Genomic DNA, 23,579 nt, shown 5'->3' with positions numbered 1-23,579 from the left:
GAATAGCTGGGTTAGCGGCGACAGGCTGCAGGTATCTCTGGGTAGGCACGGGTCGTAGAGGAACAGTGGTACCTGATCTCACGTAGCATCAGATGAACTGGTCACAGTACAAACGATAAGACAGTTAGCTGAGTACAGGATGCACTTGCCAGGCAGATTCCGACAGGACGGGACGGGACCAGGGTGAAGCAAACGAGACGATAGTTTGTTTCTGGCATGAGAAACTCAAACGAGAATCTGACAAAGAAGGAAGCAGGAACAGAGAGAGAAATAGAGACCTAATCAGAGGGAAAAAGGGAACAGGTGGGAAAAGGGTGAACGCGGTAGTTAGAGGAGATGGGGGAACAGCTGGAGGAGGAGAGAAAGAGAAGGTAACCTAATACGACCAGCAGAGGGAGACAGAGTGAAGAGAAAGAACAGGAACAAGACATAATATGACAAGACATGACAACACCAACTCAGCCCAGGTAATCTCCTAGATATCACACCAACTAAGCCCAGGTTTACTCCTATATATCACACCAACTCAGCCCAGGTCACCTCCTATATATCACACCAACTCAGCCCAGGTCACCTCCTATATATCACACCAACTCAGCCCAGGTTACCTCCTATATATCACACCAACGCAGCCCAGGTCACCTCCTATATATCACACCAACTCAGCCCAGGTTACCTCCTACATATCACACCAATTCAGCCCAGGTCACCTCCTAAATATCACACCAACTCAGCCCAGGTCACCTTCTATATATCACACCAAGTCAGCCCAGGTCACCTACTAGATATCACACCAACTCAGCCATGGTTACCTCCTATATATCACACCAACTCAGCCCAGGTCACCTCCTATATATCACACCAACTCAGCCCAGGTTACCTCCTATATATCACACCAACTCAGCCCAGGTCATCTCCTAGATATCACACCAACTCAGCCCAGGTTTACTCCTATATATCACACCAACTCAGCCCAGGTCACCTCCTATATATCACACCAAGTCAGCCCAGGTCACCTCCTAGATATCACACCAACTCAGCCCAGGTCACCTCCTAGATATCACACCAACTCAGCCATGGTTACCTCCTATATATCACACCAACTCAGCCCAGGTCACCTCCTATATATCACACTAACTCAGTCCAGGTAACCTCCTATATATCACACCAACTCAGCCCAGGTCACCTCCTATATATCACACCAACTCAGCCCAGGTTACCTCCTATATATCACACCAACTCAGCCCAGGTTACCTCCTATATATCACACCAACGCAGCCCAGGTCACCTCCTATATATCACACCAACTCAGCCCAGGTTACCTCCTATATATCACACCAACTCAGCCATGGTCACCTCCTATATATCACACCAACTCAGCCCAGGTTATCTCCTACATATCACACCAACTCAGCCCAGGTTTACTCCTATATATCACACCAACTAAGCCCGGGTTACCTCCTATATATCACACCAACTCAGCCCAGGTCACCTCCTATATATCACACCAACTCAGCCCAGTTTACCTCCTATATATCACACCAACTCAGCCCAGGATACCTCCTATATATCACACCAACTCAGCCATGGTTACCTCCTATATATCACACCAACTCAGCCCAGGTCACCTCCTATATATCACACCAACTCAGCCCAGGTCACCTCCTATATATCACACCAACTCAGCCCAGGTCACCTCCTCACCTCCTATATCACACCAACTCAGCCCAGGTTTACCTCCTATATATCACACCAACTCAGCCCAGGTCACCTCCTATATCATATCACACCACACCGTCAGCCCAGGTCACCTCCTATATATCACACCAACTCAGCCCAGTTTACCTCCTATATATCACACCAACTCAGCCCAGGATACCTCCTATATATCACACCAACTCAGCCCAGGTCACCTCCTATATATCACACCGACTCAGCCCAGGTTACCTCCTATATATCACACCAACTTACTCCCAGTTTCACCTCCTATATATCACACCAACTCAGCCCAGGTCACCTCCTATACCTCCTATATATCACACCAACTCAGCCCAGGTCACCTCCTATATATCACACCGACTCAGCCCAGGTTACCTCCTATATCATCACACCCCAGGTTTACTCCTAGCCCAGGTTTACTCCTATATATCACACCAACTCAGCCCAGGTCACCTCCTATATATCACACCAACTCAGCCCAGGTCACCTCCTATATATGACACCAGTCCAGGTCACCTCCTATATATCTCAGCCCAGGTCACCTCCTATATATCACACCAACTCAGCCCAGGTCACCTCCTATATATCACACCAACTCAGCCCAGGTCACCTCCTAACTCAGCCCAGGTCACCTGCTATATATCACATCAACTCAGCTCAGGTGACACACCAACTCAGCCCAGGTTACCTCCTATATATCATACCAACTCAGCCCAGGTTACCTCCTATATATCACACCAATCCAGAAATGGTTCATTGGATCAGTCTAAAACTTTGCAAATACAGTGCTGCCATCTAGTGGTCACATTCTAAATTGTGACGGGGCTGGAATAATACATTATGGTCTTTCTATTGCAATTCAAAGATGATGGTACAACAAAAAAATACAAAAAAGTTGTTTTTTTCTTTGTATTATATTTTACCAGATCTAATGTGTTGTATTCGCCTACATTCCTTTCACATTTTCACAAACTTCAAAGTGTTTTCTTTCAAACGGTATGAAGAATATGCATATCCTCGCTTTAAGTCCTGAGCTACAGGCAGTTAGATTTGGGTCATTTTAGGTAAAAATTGTTTTAAAAAGTTGTTTTCATGCGTATCTGTACTTTACTTTACTATTTATATTTTTGACAACATTTACCTTTAATTCACTACGTTCCTAAAGAAAATAATGTACTTTTTACTCTATACATTTTCGTCATATCATTTTGAATGCTTAGCGGGACAGGAAAATGGTCCAATTCACGTACTTATCATGCAGTACATTACATTATATACCATAGATAACATACAGTACATCCCATTATATACCATAGATAACATACAGTACATTATATACCATAGATAGCATACAGTACATTACATTATATACCATAGATAATATACCGTACATTACATTATATACCATAGATAACATACAGTACATTACATTATATACCATAGATAACATACAGTATATTACATTATATACCATAGATAACATACAGTACATCCCATTATATACCATAGATAACATACAGTACATTATATACCATAGATAACATACATTACATTCTATACCATAGATAACATACAGTACATCCCATTATATACCATAGATAACATACATTACATTATATACCATAGATAACATACAGTACATTATAAACCATAGATAACATACAGTACATCCCATTATATACCATAGATAACATACAGTACATTACATTATATAACAGATCATTATATAACATAGATAATATTGCATTACATTGCAGTACATTACATTATATAACATGTGTAACATAATGTCAGAGCATTTATCATTTTAAATAAAATTTTCTAAAATTTTCCCATTTTCCATTTTTTCCATTTCAGTCATTTATCAGACACTCTTATCCAGAGAGACTTACATCAGTGCATTCATATGAAGATAGCTAGGTGACAAAACAACCAATCACAATCGTAGCAAGTTTATTTTCCCTCTACAAAGTAGCCAGCGGGAGTAGGAAAAGACAAGTGCATTAGCTGAGAAGACAAATTGTCATACGCCTAATCACCAACTTCCGACAACAGTATCTATACTCTTAGAAAAAAGGGTTATTTTGAACCCTTTGAGTTCCATGTAGAACCCTTTATACAGAGGGTTCTACATGGAACTCAAAATGGTTCTACCTGCGACCAGAAACGGTTCTTCGAAGGGTTTCTCCACGAGGCCAGCCGGAACACCTTGTTAGGTTCTAGATACCAACCTTTATTTCCTCATGTCACTCAACAAACTGACTCACTCCGCTCCCCCACCCCCATTGTGGCCCTTCCAAAAAATCCCTTAAAAGTGACCTGATCAGAGGTAGCTGAGGGGGGTTATTGAGGAAGAGTCACCCATTTAGGAGCAGAACATCTCTGATTTAAAGGAAACCTACCGAGAAGAGGAACCCACAAACCCCAAAACCTCTGTAACCTCTAACCATTATCATTGTCTCCAGCAGACTCTGCTGCTGCACAGCTCTCTGTCTCACATATAAATAAACCCCAGAGAGACACCAGGCCACCATTACTGACTCACATTGACACTCCATCTACAGACAGGTGCAGTCAACAGAGACTCCACAGCTTAACTCTAAAAGGACTCTCAAAGACTCTCAAGACTCTCAAAGAATTTCTCAAAGACTTCTCAAGGACATAGTTTGATATATTTTGTGAGGCTTTTGTTCTGTGAATTGAAAGAACGTGAGCAACTGTAACCAGGATAATAATATGAATTCAGCCCTGGATCTTGTGGTGGTAGTATGGTTGGGATTCTGCTCTGTAGTGGTTCTGGGACGCCCCCACCACTCTGGCTCTGACCTTGGGTCCAGATTCGTGTCCGAAAACATGGAGAAGGACATCGAAGCCCTGGAAGGCCCTTTGGTGAGTTACAATAGAAAGCCTTAAACCTGTTTAAACTGATTTCTCTGGTCTGTGGTCATGGATGTGTCCCAAACAGCACCCTATTCAGTATATAGTGCACTACTTTGGCCATATACCACAACCCCTGAGGTGCCTTCTTGCTTTTACAAAGAGGTTACCAATGTAAATAGAATCGTAAATAGGTTTTTTTGTGTTATGGGGTCTGATATACCATAGCTTTCAGCCAATCAGCATTCAGGGCACGACCCACCCGGTTCATAATATCTTATAATGCCTAATGCATGTGGTACTATGACAGTCCTGTCCTGTACTACTGAGAGGTTCCCTTCTCCTGGCCTTCATCACATGACCAACAAGAAACTTACAGTCAATTTACAGACGTCTCACTTCTTCATCTGGGTCTCAAAGTGCCAAGTGTTCAAAGCCCCCCAAGGGTTTAGATGTGGGCTATGATGTCCTCAGTTACAGTAGCCTAGTTCCCACCATCAGAGAGAACCATAGACTACTGTGAGGTTGCCTAATAGGGGGAGGAGATTGAAAGGTGGCCTGAGTAACATCATTTGATTATGAAAAAGCAAAAGCAGCCAATTAAAGGGATGTATTAATCTAAATGTACACATTTGGAAAAAGACAAGATCTATATGATACGTTGTTCTGAAAACACTGCTTGAGTCTGTGTGCTAAATGTCAAACGTACTCATTTTATTCAGTATCTGCTGGACCACAACTTGGTCAGCCAACCTGTCTTCCTAGAGCTCATGAGAGAGCTTGATGGCAAGTTTAAGGTAAATATCTATTTTTTTTTATTTTTTTCAGTTTTTCAATAAATGTTACTGAACTCAAAAAGTTCTGTACATAGTTGTATTTTTCTGTTTTAAAGCCAACATTATTTGTAGATTCAACCTGCTAGTCCTGCTGTTGTATATTCTACCTGTTGGCCCTACGATTATAGATTCAACCTGCTAGCCCTGCTATTGTAGATTCTACCTGCTGGCCCTGCAATTATAGATTCAACCTGCTGGCCCTGCTATTGCAGATTCAACCTGAAAGCCCTAGAATTATAGATTCAACCTGCTGGCCCTGCTATTGTAGATTCTACCTGCTGGCCCTACGATTATAGATTCAACCTGTTAGCCCTGCTATTGTATATTGTACCTGCTGGCCCTACGATTATAGATTCAACCTGCTAGCCCTGCTATTGTAGATTCTACCTGCTGGCCCTGCTATTGTAGATTCTACCTGCTGGCCCTGCTATTGTAGATTCACCCTGCTGGCCCTGTCAACTTGCTGTCACATGTACTGAGGACGTACTCAATCTTAATGTGTGTGCCTTTTCTCTCTCTCTCTCTCTCTCTCTCTCTCGCTCTGTCTCTTTCGCTGTCTCTCTCTCTCTCTCTCTCCCCCCCCTCTCTCTCTCCTCTCCCCTTTTGTGGTCTTCTCTCCATTAGAAGCATGAACAGTGGCTGCTCCTGAACGCCACTCTGGATGTCTACCTAAACATCTTCTCCAACATGCTGAAGGAGAACCATCCAGAGGAAGTCAAGCAGGGCCTCAGCAGACTCCGCGGGAAGGTGGAGGATCTGAAGAGGAGGTACTACCAGGACAGACTGAAGATGAAGATACAGGATCTGGTGGACATTAAGGTCAAAAGACTAAAACTAAGTTATTCACTAATTCTGTTTGCATCCCGAATGGCATCCTATTCCCTATATAGTGCACTACTTTTAACCAGAGCCCTATAGGCAGTGCACTATATAGGGAATGTGGTACCATTTGGGATGAGTCCGTATGAAAAAAAGAATTGTGTGTGTGATAGACAGAGAGAGTGAGAGAGAGTGAGTGAGTAAATGTGTGCTTGTGTGTCGTTTTTTAACAGTCCATTGTTGTCTGAATACCGTCCTCCAAGAGTGGACACTCCACTGGTCAGGTCAAGATGATGACATCTCTCTAAATGTATGTTGTGACTTCTGTTTAGACCAACGATGCTGTTGTCCAGAGGAAGGCTGTGAACGAGTTCAAAGAGGTCTACCAGAGAGCTTCCCAGCTGGGGACCATTCTCCATCCGAGAGACGAGAAGGTCACACAGAACTGAGACCAGACAGAACCACCAACTGACTGACTGAAGACAGAGGAGACTACATACTGTAATACATTAGGAAGACAGAGGAGACTACAGACTGTAATACATTAGGAAGACAGAGGAGACTACAGACTGTAATACATTAGGAAGACAGAGGAGACTACAGACTGTAATACATTAGGAAGACAGAGGAGACTACAGACTGTAATACATTAGGAAGACAGAGGAGACTACAGACTGTAATACATTAGGAAGACAGAGGAGACTATAGACAGTAATACATTAGGAAGACAGAGGAGACTACAGACTGTAATACATTAGGAAGACAGAGGAGACTACAGACTGTGATACATTAGGAAGACAGAGGAGACTACAGACTGTAATACATTAGGAAGACAGAGGAGACTACAGACTGTAATACATTAGGAAGACAGAGGAGACTACAGACTGTAATACATTAGGAAAGTGTGATGTCATTTCACTGCCAGTATCCACTTCAAGCGCAGAACCTGCAGAAATAAAAACTCAACCGAGCTCCTTTTAAAAGGCATAACAGTCACTTTCCCAACGTAAACTTAACAACTGTCTCACAGCTTCCTCACCTACTGGTCACCAGGCTTGTTCACGGTGCTATTTATTTAACTTAAACATTATTTAACATATTTATTTTAAATTTAAGTGCAATGACATTATGTTAGTATTTGTAGTAGTGAAAATGTAGCAACTTTGTATGAAGGGAATTTTCCGTTGGTCCTTATAACAGTGGTGATGTAGTACTATGTGATTTGATGTCATAGTTCACAATCAATGGCTCAAATGTTCTGTATTTCTATCCTGGGAATAAATTCTCCTGAAAATATATCCTGTTACATGTCTTGGGTCTGGTTTTTAAAAATGTGTTTTTTATCCAGTTTCCAGTTAGGATTCTATGTTACTGAAGTGCTGTTATTTCTTAATTCTCTTCATCTTAATAAATGTGAGTCATTTTTTATTTCTTAGTCATTTTAATAATGGATGTAGAAAGCATCCAGTTGATTTCTCTGATGTGAATTAAATGACGCTGAGTCACATTATTTCAGATTGTGGTTCTGGAGCTGTAAAGGTCAGATCAATCATTTGATGGTGTCCTGAGATGAGTGTGTTGTAGGAACCTTTACTTCAGATCCCACATTTCCGTGTTGTCATCTGACGTGTATTGGGGTTGCGCGGCCGGGTCATCACAGAAACCCCAACTTGTCGTCCTTTCTGAGGTGACAGACTGACACCTTCAATACTAGAGATGAACCATTTCTCTCTCATGGAAACTGACAAGCATCTGTTGAGTTCCAGTGTAAAGTTGATACATTCACCCACAAATGCCATTGATGAGATGGATATCTCACTGAGTCATGCTGCCTTGGTTTCTCTGGGCTGTATTTGTATGTGGGTGTGTCCTTCAACAGAGTGCAGCTCTGAAGACCACAGTTGGAGGTTACAGGGGTGAAAATGGACTTACGATTGCAGAAGAGCATAATAAAAAAATACTACATTCATTACATTTTGTGAGAAAGTGATACAACTGGAAAAGCCTGGGTGTCACTAGAAACGAGCAACTAGCCTGAATGAGCAAAAGTGGAACATTGTTTAAATCAATCCACATTCTGTAAATATCAATACTTGTTTGGGTGTCAATGAAAGATAGCATCAGCATCTATCTGTACTAGCATTAGCAACCAGCAACTATCATCTATCTAGACAGAAGTCAACAGCAGGGCTCTGTTCTCTAGAACACAAGTCAACAGACAGGGCTCTGTTCTCTAGCAACACAGAAGTCAACAGACAGGGCTCTGTTCTCTAGCAACACAGAAGTCAACAGACAGGGCTCTGTTCTCTAGCAACACTGTTCTCTAAGTCAACAGACAGGGCTCTGTTCTCTAGCAACACAGAAGCCAACAGACAGGGCTCTGTTCTCTTCATCTACAGGGCTCTGTTCTCTTCATCTAGCAACACAGAAGTCAACAGAGGGGGCTCTGTTCTCTAGCAACACAGAAGTCAAGACAGGGCTCTGTTCAAACAGAGGGCTCTGTTCTCTAGCAACACAGAAGTCAACAGACAGGGCTCTGTTCTCTTCATCTAGCAACACAGAAGCCAACAGACAGGGCTCTGTTCTCTTCATCTAGCAACACAGAAGTCAACAGACAGGGCTCTGTTCTCTTCATCTAGCAACACAGAAGTCAACAGACAGGGCTCTGTTCTCTTCATCTAGCAACACAGAAGTCAACAGACATGCATACCAACCTGAACTTTACTGCATCACCAAAGAACTTCCCCAGAATGTGTCAAAACTACCTGTTTCCTAGGGATTCCAACCAAAGACCCCCTGCTCTGCTGCTAAAAGCAGGTGTTAATGAGCGGCCGTGTGTTGGTGTTTGATTTAAAGGAAACTTCGCTCAGTCAGAGAACCCACAACCTCACACCTCTATCGTTTCAACTCTCTCTCTGCCTCAACTATAAATACTTGCCTGTCTTAGCCTCCGCATCAGTCAGACAGACACAGAAGAACAAGACTTGGTTCGTGTCAGACACAAGGTGGTCTCGTTAAGTCAACTCAAGTCAAGGACTTTGACTGAAGTTACCGTAAACCGATTGAGGACTATTGATCTTTGAGGGATCTTCAGCGTGACGTTGAGGGCCATGGATGTGTTATCAAGAGCTGTGATGTGTTTCTGCTTGATGGGATGGATGACTTTAGGATGGAGTCATGCTGCTCAGTACACATCAATGAACATGAAGAGAAACATAGACAAACTGAAAGTCCACTATGTAAGTATCATACACAGTATTAACTGGGGAAACAGGGGTTTCTCCTGACAGACAGACAGACAGACAGACAGACAGACAGACAGACAGACAGACAGACAGACAGACAGACAGACAGACAGACAGACAGACAGACAGACAGACAGACAGACAGACAGACAGACATAACAGGGAGATCTCCTTCCTAATGGGAGGCCAACAGCTCAAACACTTCCATCTGAGGTGAGCTTTAGCTTAGATGTAGCTTGGAGTTTGCACTTTTGGGACGACTCCATTGTTGCCATTGTACGTGACAAACTAAATGATGTATTTTAAGTTATTTGACGTATTTAGCCCAGGTCTGACAGACACTATACTTTTGATTAGGGGGAGAAGAGTCCTCTATATGCAATAAACTGCAGCAAGTTGAAGGAGAAAAACAACTGATTGTCATCATGTCTTGTTCTTTCAGAAGATCTCCAAGGACCAGCTGTTCAACGGAAACCCTGTTTTCCCCAAGGACACGTTTGAGGTAACATATAATGTTACACATTGTTATCCCCTTCAGGCTAATATCACCAATGTGAAACTACTGCTTACCCTTTGGGCTAGGCTGGAGACAAAACTAAGTTTCAAGATTGTATTGTATTAAGTATTTTCTCTCTCTCTCTCTCTCTCTCTCTCTCTCTCTCTCTCTCTCTCTCTCTCTCTCTCTCTCTCTCTGTCTCTCTCTCTGTCTCTCTCTCTGTCTCTCTCTCTCTCTCTCTCTCTCTCTCTCTCCCTCTCTCCCTCTCTGTCTCTCTCTGTCTCTCTCTCTCTCTCTCTCTCTCTCTCTCTCTCCCTGTCTCTCTCTCTCTCTCTCTCTCTCTCTCTCTCTGTGTCTCTCTCTCTCTCTCTGTCTCTCTCTCTCTCTCTCTCTCTCTCTCTCTCTCTCTCTCTCCCTCTCTCCCTCTCTCTGTCTCTCTCTCTCTCTCTCTCTCTCTCTCTCTCTCTCTCTGTCTCTCTCTCTCTCTCTCTCTCTCTCTCTCTCTCTCCTCTCTCTCTCTGTCTCTGTCTCTCTCTCTCTCTCTCTCTTTTCTCTCTCTCTCTCCTCTCTCTCCCTCTCTGTCTCTCTCTCTCTCTCTCTCTCTCTCTCTCTCTCTCTCTCTCTCTCTCTCTCTCTCTCTCTCTCTCTCTCTCTCTCTCTCTCTCTCTCTCTCTCTCTCTCTCTCTCTCTCTCTCTCTCTCTCTCTCTCTCTCTCTCTCTCTCTCTCTCTCTCCCTCTCTCTCCCTCCTTCTCTCCCTCAGGACAGTGAGCAGAGGGTGTTGATGAGTGTGGTTCTGGACGTGTATCTGAGTATCTTCAGCCAGATGCTGAACCAGACGGAGGACCAGGAAGTGAGGGAGAGGCTGGACCAGGTCAAGGGGAAGGTTCAGGAGACCCAGAAACACTATTTCCTGGGGAGGATACCTGAGCTGAGGACACACCTGCAGAACCTGTGGGCCATCAAGGTGAGCTTCCCTCCACAGCATCAATCAATCAATCACTCAATCAATAAGGTATCCCTTTGGGCCGTCACGGTGAGCTTCCCTCCACAGCATCAATCAATCAATCACTCAATCAATAATTTATCCCTTTGGGCCATCAAGGTGAGCTTCCCTCCACAGCATCAATCAATCAATCACTCAATCAATAATTTATCCCTTTGGGCCATCAAGGTGAGCTTCCCTCCACAGCATCAATCAATCAATCACTCAATCAATAATTTTACCCTTTGGGCCGTCAAGGTGAGCTTCCCTCCACAGCATCAATCAATCAATCACTCAATCAATAATTTAACCCTTTGGGCCGTCAAGGTGAGCTTCCCTCCTCAGCATCAATCAATCAATCACTCAATCAATAATTGAACCCTGTGGGCCGTCACGGTGAGCTTCCCTCCACAGCATCAATCAATCAATCACTCAATCAATAATTTAACCCTGTGGGCCGTCACGGTGAGCTTCCCTACATGGGGAAGAAGACCACCTTACTGTAGACAGATCTGGTTTAGTCTACTTCCACACGTCTTCATTCAATCTATTATTTGTTTTGTTCCTCTGCCTGTAAATGACACAAGCCAACAACTCGTCTACAGTGACACAAGTGATCAACATGCTGGCGTCCTCCGGCTGCAACCCAGTCGAGTCCGAACTGCAGCACGTTGATGCCTTTAGTCACTGGAGACGAGTGTGGCTTGTTTGGCTTTGATTGAAGACGAGAAAAAAGTTGCAATAGTTCTGTTTGTCCATTTTGAGACTCCGTAGCCCAGTAACTCAAGAAATCTGTTGTTAATTTTGACGTTTTTGCAGAGAAAATCTTTTGTAATTTTGCATCTGACTAGGATGTTTGGTGCAGTATATTACAATTGAAAAAATGTTAATGAGGACGAGTCGTGTCTCGTTCAATGACAAAAGAGAATTCATTGAAGAATCCCTACTGGTGACCAATCACAGACGAGGGGGCGTAGACTTTGGCTACCAACTTCGACTACCGACTTCGGCTTGCCTCCAAAAAAATATTGTGTGCCTGAACAGTGTCTCGCTTCCCAAGTCAGAGGCTAGTTAGAAATGTTGCTACTTCCCAGAATGCTCATTTCTATGTTGCACACTCCTAGAAAAAAGGGTTCAGCTGTCCCCATAGGAGAACCCATTTTGGTTCCAGGTAGAACTCTTTGGCTGTCCTATGGGGACAGAACATCCAGAACTTCCTTAGTAGTGACTTGATGAAGACAGAACATCATGACTGTAGTATAGTCTACTGTATAGACACCATCATGACTGTAGTATAGTCTACTGTATAGACACCATCATGACTGTAGTATAGTCTACTGTATAGACACCATCATGACTGTAGTATAGTCTACTGTATAGACACCATCATGACTGTAGTATAGTCTACTGTATAGACACCATCATGACTGTAGTATAGTCTACTGTATAGACACCATCATCATGGCTGTAGTATAGTCTACTGTATAGACACCATCATGAATGTAGTATAGTCTACTGTATAGACACCATCATCATGGCTGTAGTATAGTCTACTGTATAGACACCATCATGACTGTAGTATAGTCTACTGTATAGACACCATCATGACTGTAGTATAGTCTACTGTATAGACACCATCATGGCTGTAGTATAGTCTACTGTATAGACACCATCATCATGGCTGTAGTATAGTCTACTGTATAGACACCATCATGACTGTAGTATAGTCTACTGTATAGACACCATCATGACTGTAGTATAGTCTACTGTATAGACACCATCATCATGACACCTGATGAACTTATTACCTGATAGTTAATGCCTGTATCTTCTGTCTCAGACCAGTGACACCACAGTCCAGGGGAAGGCTCTGTCCGAGTTCATTACCATCTACGAGAAAGCCTCCAAACTGGCCTTTAAGTTCCATCTGAAGAAGGACAACCGCAGGAAGAGACGGCAAGCCCAGAGGCTCAAATCACACATCATGTAGATGACCAATCGTGTTTACTGTTTACTGCTAGGTGTAGGGTGAAGATACACCTGGAAGCTGACCTTGGGTCAGTTTAGCATTTCCCCCTCTAACGGTGAAGGTTAGGATTGGGGGAGGGAGGCTGATCCTAGATCTGTACCTAGGGGAACCCCCCTCCAAAAGCCACAGTTGAGATACATATTGAAGCACCTTGATACACAACTCTATTTATATTATTAAGTTATTTAATCTATTATTTAATATATTATTAAGTTATTTATCATTGTCAAAAGAGTATTTATATTTTTATGAATCAAAAGGAATCTATTTTGTTAATTAATATGTATTATTTATTGTATAAAAAATGCTTTTCTCTTGGAATATAAAGACTTGTTTCTTGCAGTTGAAGCAGATCTGTAAGTTCTACGAGAGAATAAACTGACATTAAGAAAACAGTTCTGATGACTGATATTATCTATCCCACACGCACGCACGCACGCACGCACGCACGCACGCACGCACGCACGCACGCACGCACGCACACACACACACACACACACTAATCGATGTGTGGTGCTGTATGGAAATATCACACATTGACTGACTGACTTTTATAATTGTTCTTGTATTGAAACCAAAACCATCTCCTGCATGGGGCCCAAACAACAGCTGTGGTCCAAATGGCATACTATTCCCTATATAGGGCACTACTTTTGACCAGAGCCCTATGGGTCAAGTGTTCTGCTCTATATATGTAATGTGGTACCATTGGGTATCATGTTTGTGTGAGTTACAGTTTTTCTCAGTTGCTAAAACACTAAAACCCATTGGCTGAACAACGTTCTCAGTTGCCTGGACTCATTTAGCTAATGATGCAGTCTGTTGTCAATACCTTCAACCATTTCACATGGTAAAACACCATTTGCAGATCTCACTTAGACTTTTCAGCAAAACTCTTAAACACATTCTGCACTCTAATGCACATGTCATCCATACTGGTAAACACAAGTGGCAACAATCAAATACAAAATAGAGAACATATGTCATTGATTGAACACAACCACTCAACATTGATTTAACCTGTTTCAAATGATGCGACACAACCAATATAAGCCAGTTCAGAGAGCAAACAGGTTGTTGAAGGTGGCAAGGAGAACGTCTGAGAATGGATACTGTAGTACAGTGCATTGTAGGCTGTATACTGTACAATGGATGAATTGTATGTCCCTGAACATTGTGCTTTCCATTTATTAACAGTACTGACTGCTCAATAGATGTTGACTGGTTGCAGGTTCATATCAACAAAGAACAAGAATGACAGTGTCACAGAGACAAAGGACAAGTTTGTGAGATGCAGGGTACAGTACTGTAAAAATAGGGCTACAAGGAGGAGGAAGAACCAAAAACTAAATTGCAAAGAGCAAAGCAGAGTAGTAATTTCTGATCCATTTTGAGCTACTATGATAGAACATGTTTTCGTTCATCAAAAGACAATGATGGAAAAATATGAATATTTTTTTAAATAAAAAATGTACTTCTCCCTGAGAATTGTATGTTTTGAACAATGTGTTTTCTATTTTTCGGTGTATTGTTTACTGACTGCTTGAGAGTGTATATCATTTTGATCACTTTGTTTATGATTTATTTGAGAGCAGTGTTTGATTTTGAACAACAGGTAAAACTGTTTTGAGGCGAATGTTTCATTTTGCAAGAGGAGTCAGAGGTTAACCCCTTGAAGAGTGTTTAGGTTTAGTGTTTAGTGTTTTCAGGAAATGGGAGCAAGGTTTCAGAAATGGTGTTTTAGCAATTGATAAAAACTGTGAGTGGGAAACAAACATATGATTGAGTCAAAGTAAAGAAATGAGTGAGAGAGATGTTTACTGTTCATTTTGATTGTTTATTTCTCTTTTGTATATTATCTACTTCACTAGCTTTGGAAATGTTAACACATGTTTATCATGCTAATAAAGCCCCTTGAATTGAAATTGAATTGTGTGTGAGAGAGAGAGAGAGAGAGAGAGAGAGAGAGAGAGAGAGAGAGAGAGAGAGAGAGAGAGAGAGAGAGAGAGAGAGAGAGAGAGTGAGAGAGAGAGTGGTGAGTGGGTGAGTGGTGAAAGTGAGTGAGTGAGTGAGTGAGTGAGTGAGAGTGAGTGAGTGAGTGAGTGAGTGAGTGAGTGAGTGAGTGAATGTGTGCTTGTGTGTCATTTTTTAACAATCCATTGTTGTCTGAATACCATCCTCCAAGAGTGGACACTCCACTGGTCAGGTCAAGATGATGACATCTCTCTAAATGTATGTTGTGACTTCTGTTTAGACCAACGATGCTGTTGTCCAGAGGAAGGCTGTGAACGAGTTCAAAGAGGTCTACCAGAGAGCTTCCCAGCTGGGGACCATTCTCCATCCGAGAGACGAGAAGGTCACACAGAACTGAGACCAGACAGAACCACCAACTGACTGATTGAAGACAGAGGAGACTACAGACTGTAATACATTAGGAAGACAGAGGAGACTACAGACTGTAATTTGTCACTTTCCTACAGACTGTAAACATTAACTGAGGAGACTACAGACTGTAAAAATACATCAAGACAGAGGACTGGTCAGACCAGTAATACATTAGGAAGACAGAGGAGACTACAGACTGTAATACATTAGGAAGACAGAGTTGTAATACATTTTATTTAAGACAGAGGAAGCTTAACTAAACTACAGATGTAATGACATTAGGAAGACAGAGGAGACTATTTATTAGTAAGACAGAATACTTATCAGACTGTGTACATCAGAAGACAGAGAGACTTCAGACTGGTCCATTATAAGACAGAGGAGACTGACTGTAATACATTAGGAAGATTTGAGTCTACAGACTTTACATCAGGAAGACAATGAGACTACAGACTGTTCATCAGGAAGACAGAGGAGACTACAGACTGTAATAGATCAGAAGACAGATAGACTACAGACTGTTACATTAGTCAGAGGAGACTCTGTAATTTGTCACTTTCCCAACGTAAACTTAACAACTGTCTCACAGCTTCCTCACCTACTGGTCACCAGGCTTGTTCACGGTGCTATTTATTTAATTAACTTAAACATTATTTAACATATTTATTTTAAATTTAAGTGCAATGACATTATGTGATGTAATTATTTATAGTAGTGAATATTTATCAACTTTGTATGAAGGGAATTTCCGTTGTCCTTATAACAGTGGTGATGTAGTACTATGTGATTTGATGTCATAGTTTACAATCAATGGCTCAAATGTTCTGTATTTCTATCCTGGGAATAAATTATCCTGAAAATATATCCTTTACATGTCTTGGTTCTGGTATTTTAAAATGTTTTTTTTTTTTTTACCCAGTTTCCAATTAGATTCTATGTTATTGAAGTGTTTATTTCTAAGTAGACCTACAGTTGTTCTTAGAGGAGGGATATTTGAGTATTGGGTTAATTTCATTTTATTTCCCTGATGTAAATTGAATTGTGCTCAGTCACATCATTTCTGGAACTGTAAAGATGTGAGGTCATTCATTCGGTGTTGTCCCGGGGTTCTGGAACTATGACAGTGAGATCATTCATTCGGTGTTGTCCCGGGGTTCTGGAACTATGACGGTGAGGTCATTCATTCGGTGTTGTCGCAGGATGAGTGTGTTGTAGGAACCTTTATTTCAGATCCCACCATTCCGATTTGTCACCTGACGTGTTATGGGGTTGCGCGGCTGACCTACGCTGAAACCCCAACCTGTCATCCTTTCTGAGGTGACAGAGTGACACCCTCAAACCCTAACCATTTCTCTCTCATGGAAACTGAGAAGTATCTATGCACTAGCAACTAGCAACTAGCCTGAATAAGCAAAAGTGGTTCATGAAAATAAACAGTTTTCAATAGATAATTCAATCAAACCACATTCTTTCAACATCAATATTTGTCTGAATGTAATGCCGCTGTCCCCCCTTTGAAAAAGCCTGGGTGTCAATGAAAGATAGCATCAGAATCTATCTGTACTAGCATTAGCAACTAGCAACTAGCAACTAGCATTTAGCATCTAGCAATACAGAAGTCTTCTAAGAAATGCTCTGTGACAGTGTTACTCCTAAGTGACAGCCCAAGCCCCTTCCTGTTTCACACCACATAGTCTCTTCTGAGTGCTGATACAGCTGATACAGCATGGGTCTCAAATGACACCCTATTCCCTACCTAGTGCACTACCTGGTCAAAAGTAGTGCACTAAATAGGGAATAGGGTGCCATTTTAGGATGCTAGCACACTGACTGGGAGGGAGAGAGAGAGAGAGAGAGAGAGAGAGAGAGAGAGAGAGAGAGAGAGAGACAAAGAGAGACAAAGAGAGAGAGAGAGAGAGAGAGAGAGAGAGAGAGACAGAGAGAAAAGAGAGAGAGAGAGAGAGAGAGAGAGAGAGAGAGAGAGAGAGCGAGGGAAGGAGAGAGAGAGAGAGACAGAGAGAGAGAGAGCGAGGGAAGGAGAGAGAGACATTCTCCACTGCTCTGCTATCTGTGCCTCTGTAATGCCAGCAGACACAATGCTCTTTGGCCTAGATAAATAAATACAAAGAAAAAGTATATTTCCTTTCCCCATAAATAATGGTAAAATATGAACTATATGTAAACTATAGTTGATGATAATAAAATAGATGTAGCTGGTTTACAGTCAATGCAAATCCTGCTCTGAATGAATGACGTTTTCTTTGGAATATTGATGAATATTCTCTAAATATTGAAACCTCTATGTGCATTTTACATCATATGTATGTATACTATATATACAAAAGTATGTGGACACCTTTTCAAATTAGTGGATTCAGCTATTTCAGCCACACCAGTTGCTGACAGGTGTATAAAATCTAGCACACAGCCATGCAATCTCCATTGACAAACATTGGCAGTAGAATGACCTCACTGAGGAGCTCAGTGACTTTCAACGTGGCACCGTCAAAGGATGACAACTTTCCAACAAGTCAGTTTGTCAAATTACTGTCCTGCTAGAGCTTCCCTGGTCAACTGGAAGTGCTGTTATAGTGAAGTGGAAACGTCTAGGAGCAACAACGGCTAAGCCGCAAAGTGGTAGGCCACGCAAGCCCACAGAACAGGACCACCGAGTGCTGAGATGCAACACTCACTACCGAGTTCCAAACTGCTTCTGGGAGCAACGTCAGCACAAGAACTGTTTGTCGGGAGCTTCATGAAATGGGTTTCCATGGCCAAGCAGCCGCACACAAGCATAAGATCACCATGCGCAATGCCAAGCGTCGGCTGGAGTGGTGTAAAGCTCGCCACCAGTGGAAACACGTTCTCTGGAGTGATGAATCATGCTTCACCATTTGGCAGTCCGACGGACGAATTTGAGTTTGGCGGATGCCAGGAGAACGCTACCTGTCTGAATGCATAGTGCCAACTGTAAAGTTTGGTGGAGGAGGGATAATGGTCTGGGCCTGTTTTTCATGGTTCGGGCTAGGCCCCTTGTGAAGGGAAATCTTAACGCAACAGCATACAAATGACGTTCTAGACGGTTCTGTGCTTCCAACTTTGTTTGGGGAAGGTCCTTTGCTGTTTCAAGCAAGACAATGCCTCCGTGCACAAAGCGAGCTCCATACAGAAATGGTTTTGTGTCGAGATTAGTGTGGAAGAACTTGACGGGTCTGCACAGAGCCCTGACCTCAACCCCCATCAAACACCTTTGGGATGAATTGGAACGCCGACTGCGAGCCAGGCCTAATCGCCCAACATCAGTGCTCGATCTCACTAATGCTCTTGTGGTTGAATGGAAGTAAGTCCCTGAAGCAATGTCCCAACATCTAGTGGAAAGCCTTCCCAGAAGAGTGGAGGCTGTTACAGCAGCAATGTACCAACATCTAGTGGAAAGCCTTCCCAGAAGAGTGGAGGCTGTTATAGCAGCAATGTTCCAACATCTAGTGGAAAGCCTTCCCAGAAGAGTGGAGGCTGTTATAGCAGCAATGTTCCAACATCTAGTGGAAAGCCTTCCCAGAACAGTGGAGGCTGTTACAGCAGCAATGTCCCAACATCTAGTGGAAAGCCTTCCCAGAAGAGTGGAGGCTGTTACAGCAGCAATGTTCCCACCAACATCTAGTGGAAAGCCTTCCCAGAACAGTGGAGGCTGTTACAGCAGCAAAGGGGGGACCAACTCCATATTAATGGCCATGATTTTGGAATGAGATTTTGGACGAGCAGCTGTCCACTTACTGTTGATCATGTAGTTGACATGTATTGATAATATCTAATGACTTTCAACTGTCTATCAAACCTATTCATTCGCTGACGAAAGAGACATCAACTGTATTCCCTACAGAAATTAGGATATGTCCCAAATGGCATGCCATGGGCCCTGGTCTAAAGTAGTGCACTATCCCTATGGGCCCTGGTCTAAAGTAGGTCCCTACCCCTATGGGCCCTGGTCTAAAGTAGTGCACTACCCCATGGGCCCTGGTCTAAAGTAGTGCACTACCCCATGGGTCCTGATCTAAAGTAGTGCACTACATAAGGACTAGGGTGCCATTTGGGAGGCAGACCTACAATGATGAAAGAGAACTACGCCTACAGAGACCAACAGATGGTATATATCAGGTATGGCAGTATCTAATAAGAGCATGATGGCATTGGTGTTAGTTTCAGTATTACATCAAACCATGCAACATTTACTACAAAGCCAGTCAGAGGAAACACCACAGTTGCATTAGTTGATCAGCTAGAACCACTAATCACGAAGAAGCCCGTCATGGCTCTGGTCAAAAGTAGCATACTATGTAGGGGAATAGTGTGCCGTTTGGGACGCAGAAACGCGTTCATTCTAAGATGACATCAACCCAGACATCCCCCTCCCCACATACCTTCTCCTGATTCTCCTCCTCTTCCCCCTCATCATACCCACATCACCAAAGAACTTCCCCAGAAGGTGTCAAAACTACCTGTTTCCTAGGGATTCCAACCCAAGACCCCCTGCTCTGCTGCTAAAAAAAAGGTGTTAATGAGCGGCCGTGTGTTGGTGTTTGATTTAAAGGAAACTTCGCTCAGTCAGAGAACCCACAACCTCACACCTCTATCGTTTCTGCCTCTGCCTCAACTATATAAATACTTGCCTGTCTTAGCCTCCGCATCAGTCAGACAGACACAGAACAACAAGACTTGGTTCGTCTCAGACACAAGGTGTCTCGTTAAGTCAACTCAAGTCAAGGACTTTGACTGAAGTTACCGTAAACCGATTGAGGACTATTGATCTTTGAGGGATCTTCAGCGTGACGTTGAGGGCCATGGATGTGTTATCAAGAGCTGTGATGTGTTTCTGCTTGATGGGATGGATGACTTTAGGATGGAGTCATGCTGCTCAGTACACATCAATGAACATGAAGAGAAACATAGACAAACTGAAAGTCCACTATGTAAGTATCATACACATTATTAACTGGGGAAACAGGGGTTTCTCCTGACAGACAGACAGACAGACAGACAGACAGACAGACAGACAGACAGACAGACAGACAGACATAACAGGGAGATCTCCTTCCTAATGGGAGGCCAACAGCTCAAACACTTCCATCTGAGGTGAGCTTTAGCTTAGATGTAGCTTGGAGTTTGCACTTTTGGGACTACTCCATTGTTGCCATTGTAGGCGTGACAAACTAAATGATGTATTTTAAGTTATTTTCCTAATGACGGCCATTTAGCCCAGGTCTGACAGACACTATACTTTTGATTAGGGGGAGAAGAGTCCTCTATATGCAATAAACTGCAGCAAGTTGAAGGAGAAAAACAACTGATTGTCATCATGTCTTGTTCTTTCAGAAGATCTCCAAGGACCAGCTGTTCAACGGAAACCCTGTTTTCCCCAAGGACACGTTTGAGGTAACATATAATGTTACACATTGTTATCCCCTTCAGGCTAATATCACCAATGTGAAACTACTGCTTACCCCTTGGGCTAGGCTGGAGACAAAACTAAGTTTCAAGATTGTATTGTATTAAGTATTTTCTCTCTCTCTCTCTCTCTCTCTCTCTCTCTGTCTCTCTCTGTCTCTCTCTGATCTCTCTCTCTGTCTTTCTCTCTGTCTCTCTCTGTCTCTCTCTCTCTCTCTCTCTCTCTCTCTCTCTCTCTCTCCTCTCTCTGTCTCTCTCTCTCTCTCTCTCTCTCTCTCTCTCTCTCTGTCTCTCTCTGTCTCTCTCTCTCTCTCTGTGTCTCTCTCTCTCTCTCTCTCTCTCTCTGTCTCTCTCTCTCTCTCTCTCTCTCTCTCCCCCTCTCTCTCCCTCTCTCTGTCTCTCTCTCTCTCTCTCTCTCTCTCTCTCTCTCTCTCTCTCTCCCTCCTTCTCTCCCTCAGGACAGTGAGCAGAGGGTGTTGATGAGTGTGGTTCTGGACGTGTATCTGAGTATCTTCAGCCAGATGCTGAACCAGACGGAGGACCAGGAAGTGAGGGAGAGGCTGGACCAGGTCAAGGGGAAGGTTCAGGAGACCCAGAAACACTATTTCCTGGGGAGGATACCTGAGCTGAGGACACACCTGCAGAACCTGTGGGCCATCAAGGTGAGCTTCCCTCCACAGCATCAATCAATCAATCACTCAATCAATAAGGTATCCCTTTGGGCCGTCACGGTGAGCTTCCCTCCACAGCATCAATCAATCAATCACTCAATCAATAATTTATCCCTTTGGGCCATCAAGGTGAGCTTCCCTCCACAGCATCAATCAATCAATCACTCAATCAATAATTTATCCCTTTGGGCCATCAAGGTGAGCTTCCCTCCACAGCATCAATCAATCAATCACTCAATCAATAATTTCAATACCCTTTGGGCCATCAAGGTGAGCTTCCCTCCTCAGCATCAATCAATCAATCACTCAATCAATAATTGAACCCTTTGAAGGTGAGCTTCCTCCTCAGCATCAATCAATCAATCACTCAATCAATAATTGAACCCTGTGGGCCGTCACGACTGAGCTTCCCTCCACAGCATCAATCAATCAATCACTCAATCAATAATTTAACCCTGTGGGCCGTCACGGTGAGCTTCCCTACATGGGGAAGAAGACCACCTTACTGTAGACAGATCTGGTTTAGTCTACTTCCACACGTCTTCATTCAATCTATTATTTGTTTTGTTCCACTGCCTGTAAATGACACAATAGCCAACAACTCGTCTACAGTGACACAAGTGATCAACATGCTGGCGTCCTCCGGCTGCAACCCAGTCGAGTCCGAACTGCAGCACGTTGATGCCTTTAGTCACTGGAGACGAGTGTGGCTTGTTTGGCTTTGATTGAAGACGAGAAAAAAGTTGCAATAGTTCTGTTTGTCCATTTTGAGACTCCGTAGCCCAGTAACTCAAGAAATCTGTTGTTAATTTTGACGTTTTTGCAGAGAAAATCTTTGTAATTTTGCATCTGACTAGGATGTTTGGTGCAGTATATTACAATTGAAAAATGTTAATGAGGACGAGTCGTGTCTCGTTCAATGACAAAAGAGAATTCATTGAAGAATCCCTACTGGTGACCAATCACAGACGAGGGGGCGTAGACTTTGGCTACCAACTTCGACTACCGACTTCGGCTTGCCTCCAAAAAAATATTGTGTGCCTGAACAGTGTCTCGCTTCCCAAGTCAGAGGCTAGTTAGAAATGTTGCTACTTCCCAGAATGCTCATTTCTATGTTGCACACTCCTAGAAAAAAGGGTTCAGCTGTCCCCATAGGAGAACCCATTTTGGTTTCAGGTAGAACTCTTGGCTGTCCTATGGGGACAGAACATCCAGAACTTCTGTAGTAGTGACTTGATGAAGACAGAACATCATGACGGTAGTATAGTCTACTGTATAGACACCATCATGACTGTAGTATAGTCTACTGTATAGACACCATCAAGACTGTAGTATAGTCTACTGTATAGACACCATCATGACTGTAGTATAGTCTACTGTATAGACACCATCATGACTGTAGTATAGTCTACTGTATAGACACCATCATGACTGTAGTATAGTCTACTGTATAGACACCATCATCATGGCTGTAGTATAGTCTACTGTATAGACACCATCATTATTGGCTGTAGTATAGTCTACTGTATAGACACCATCATCATGACTGTAGTATAGTCTACTGTATAGACACCATCATGACTGTAGTATAGTCTACTGTATAGACACCATCATGACTGTAGTATAGTCTACTGTATAGACACCATCATCATGACTGTAGTATAGTCTACTGTATAGACACCATCATGACTGTAGTATAGTCTACTGTATAGACACCATCATGACTGTAGTATAGTCTACTGTATAGACACCATCATGACTGTAGTATAGTCTACTGTATAGACACCATCATCATGACACCTGATGAACTAATTACCTGATAGTTAATGCCTGTATCTTCTGTCTCAGACCAGTGACACCACAGTCCAGGGAAGGCTCTGTCCGAGTTCATTACCATCTACGAGAAAGCCTCCAAACTGGCCCTTAAGTTCCATCTGAAGAAGGACAACCGCAGGAAGAGACGGCAAGCCCAGAGGCTCAAATCACACATCATGTAGATGACCAATCGTGTTTACTGTTTACTGCTAGGTGTAGGGTGAAGATACACCTGGAAGCTGACCTTGGGTCAGTTTAGCAT

General features: G+C 42.9%; 1 protein-coding gene and 1 pseudogene across 1 annotated transcript; both read left to right on the top strand.

The window, feature by feature from the left end:
- The first annotated feature begins 9,199 nt into the window (after positions 1 to 9,199).
- On the top strand, positions 9,200 to 13,399 carry LOC135572825 (interferon gamma 1-like). Its single transcript, XM_065021260.1, has 4 exons — positions 9,200 to 9,490; positions 9,939 to 9,998; positions 10,754 to 10,957; positions 12,816 to 13,399. Exons 1-4 carry the CDS (start codon positions 9,362 to 9,364, stop codon positions 12,963 to 12,965), a joined length of 543 nt encoding a protein of 180 aa, XP_064877332.1. The 5' UTR covers positions 9,200 to 9,361; the 3' UTR covers positions 12,966 to 13,399.
- A 6,731-nt stretch (positions 13,400 to 20,130) lies between these two features.
- Positions 20,131 to 23,579, top strand: LOC135572824 (interferon gamma 1-like; annotated as a pseudogene).

This window comes from Oncorhynchus nerka, linkage group LG8 (genome assembly GCF_034236695.1).
Source record: "Oncorhynchus nerka isolate Pitt River linkage group LG8, Oner_Uvic_2.0, whole genome shotgun sequence".
Classification (NCBI taxonomy): domain Eukaryota; kingdom Metazoa; phylum Chordata; class Actinopteri; order Salmoniformes; family Salmonidae; genus Oncorhynchus; species Oncorhynchus nerka.
The sequence above is the reverse complement of the archived record's forward strand: the minus strand, read 5'-3'. Positions and strand labels throughout refer to the sequence as shown.

Coding starts and splice junctions, on each gene's coding strand:
- LOC135572825 (XM_065021260.1), top strand. CDS start 9,362: ATGGATGTGTTATCAAGAGCTGTGATGTGTTTCTGCTTGATGGGATGG. Junction 9,491..9,938: donor ACAAACTGAAAGTCCACTAT/GTAAGTATCATA, acceptor TTGTTCTTTCAG/AAGATCTCCAAGGACCAGCT. Junction 9,999..10,753: donor TCCCCAAGGACACGTTTGAG/GTAACATATAAT, acceptor TCTCTCCCTCAG/GACAGTGAGCAGAGGGTGTT.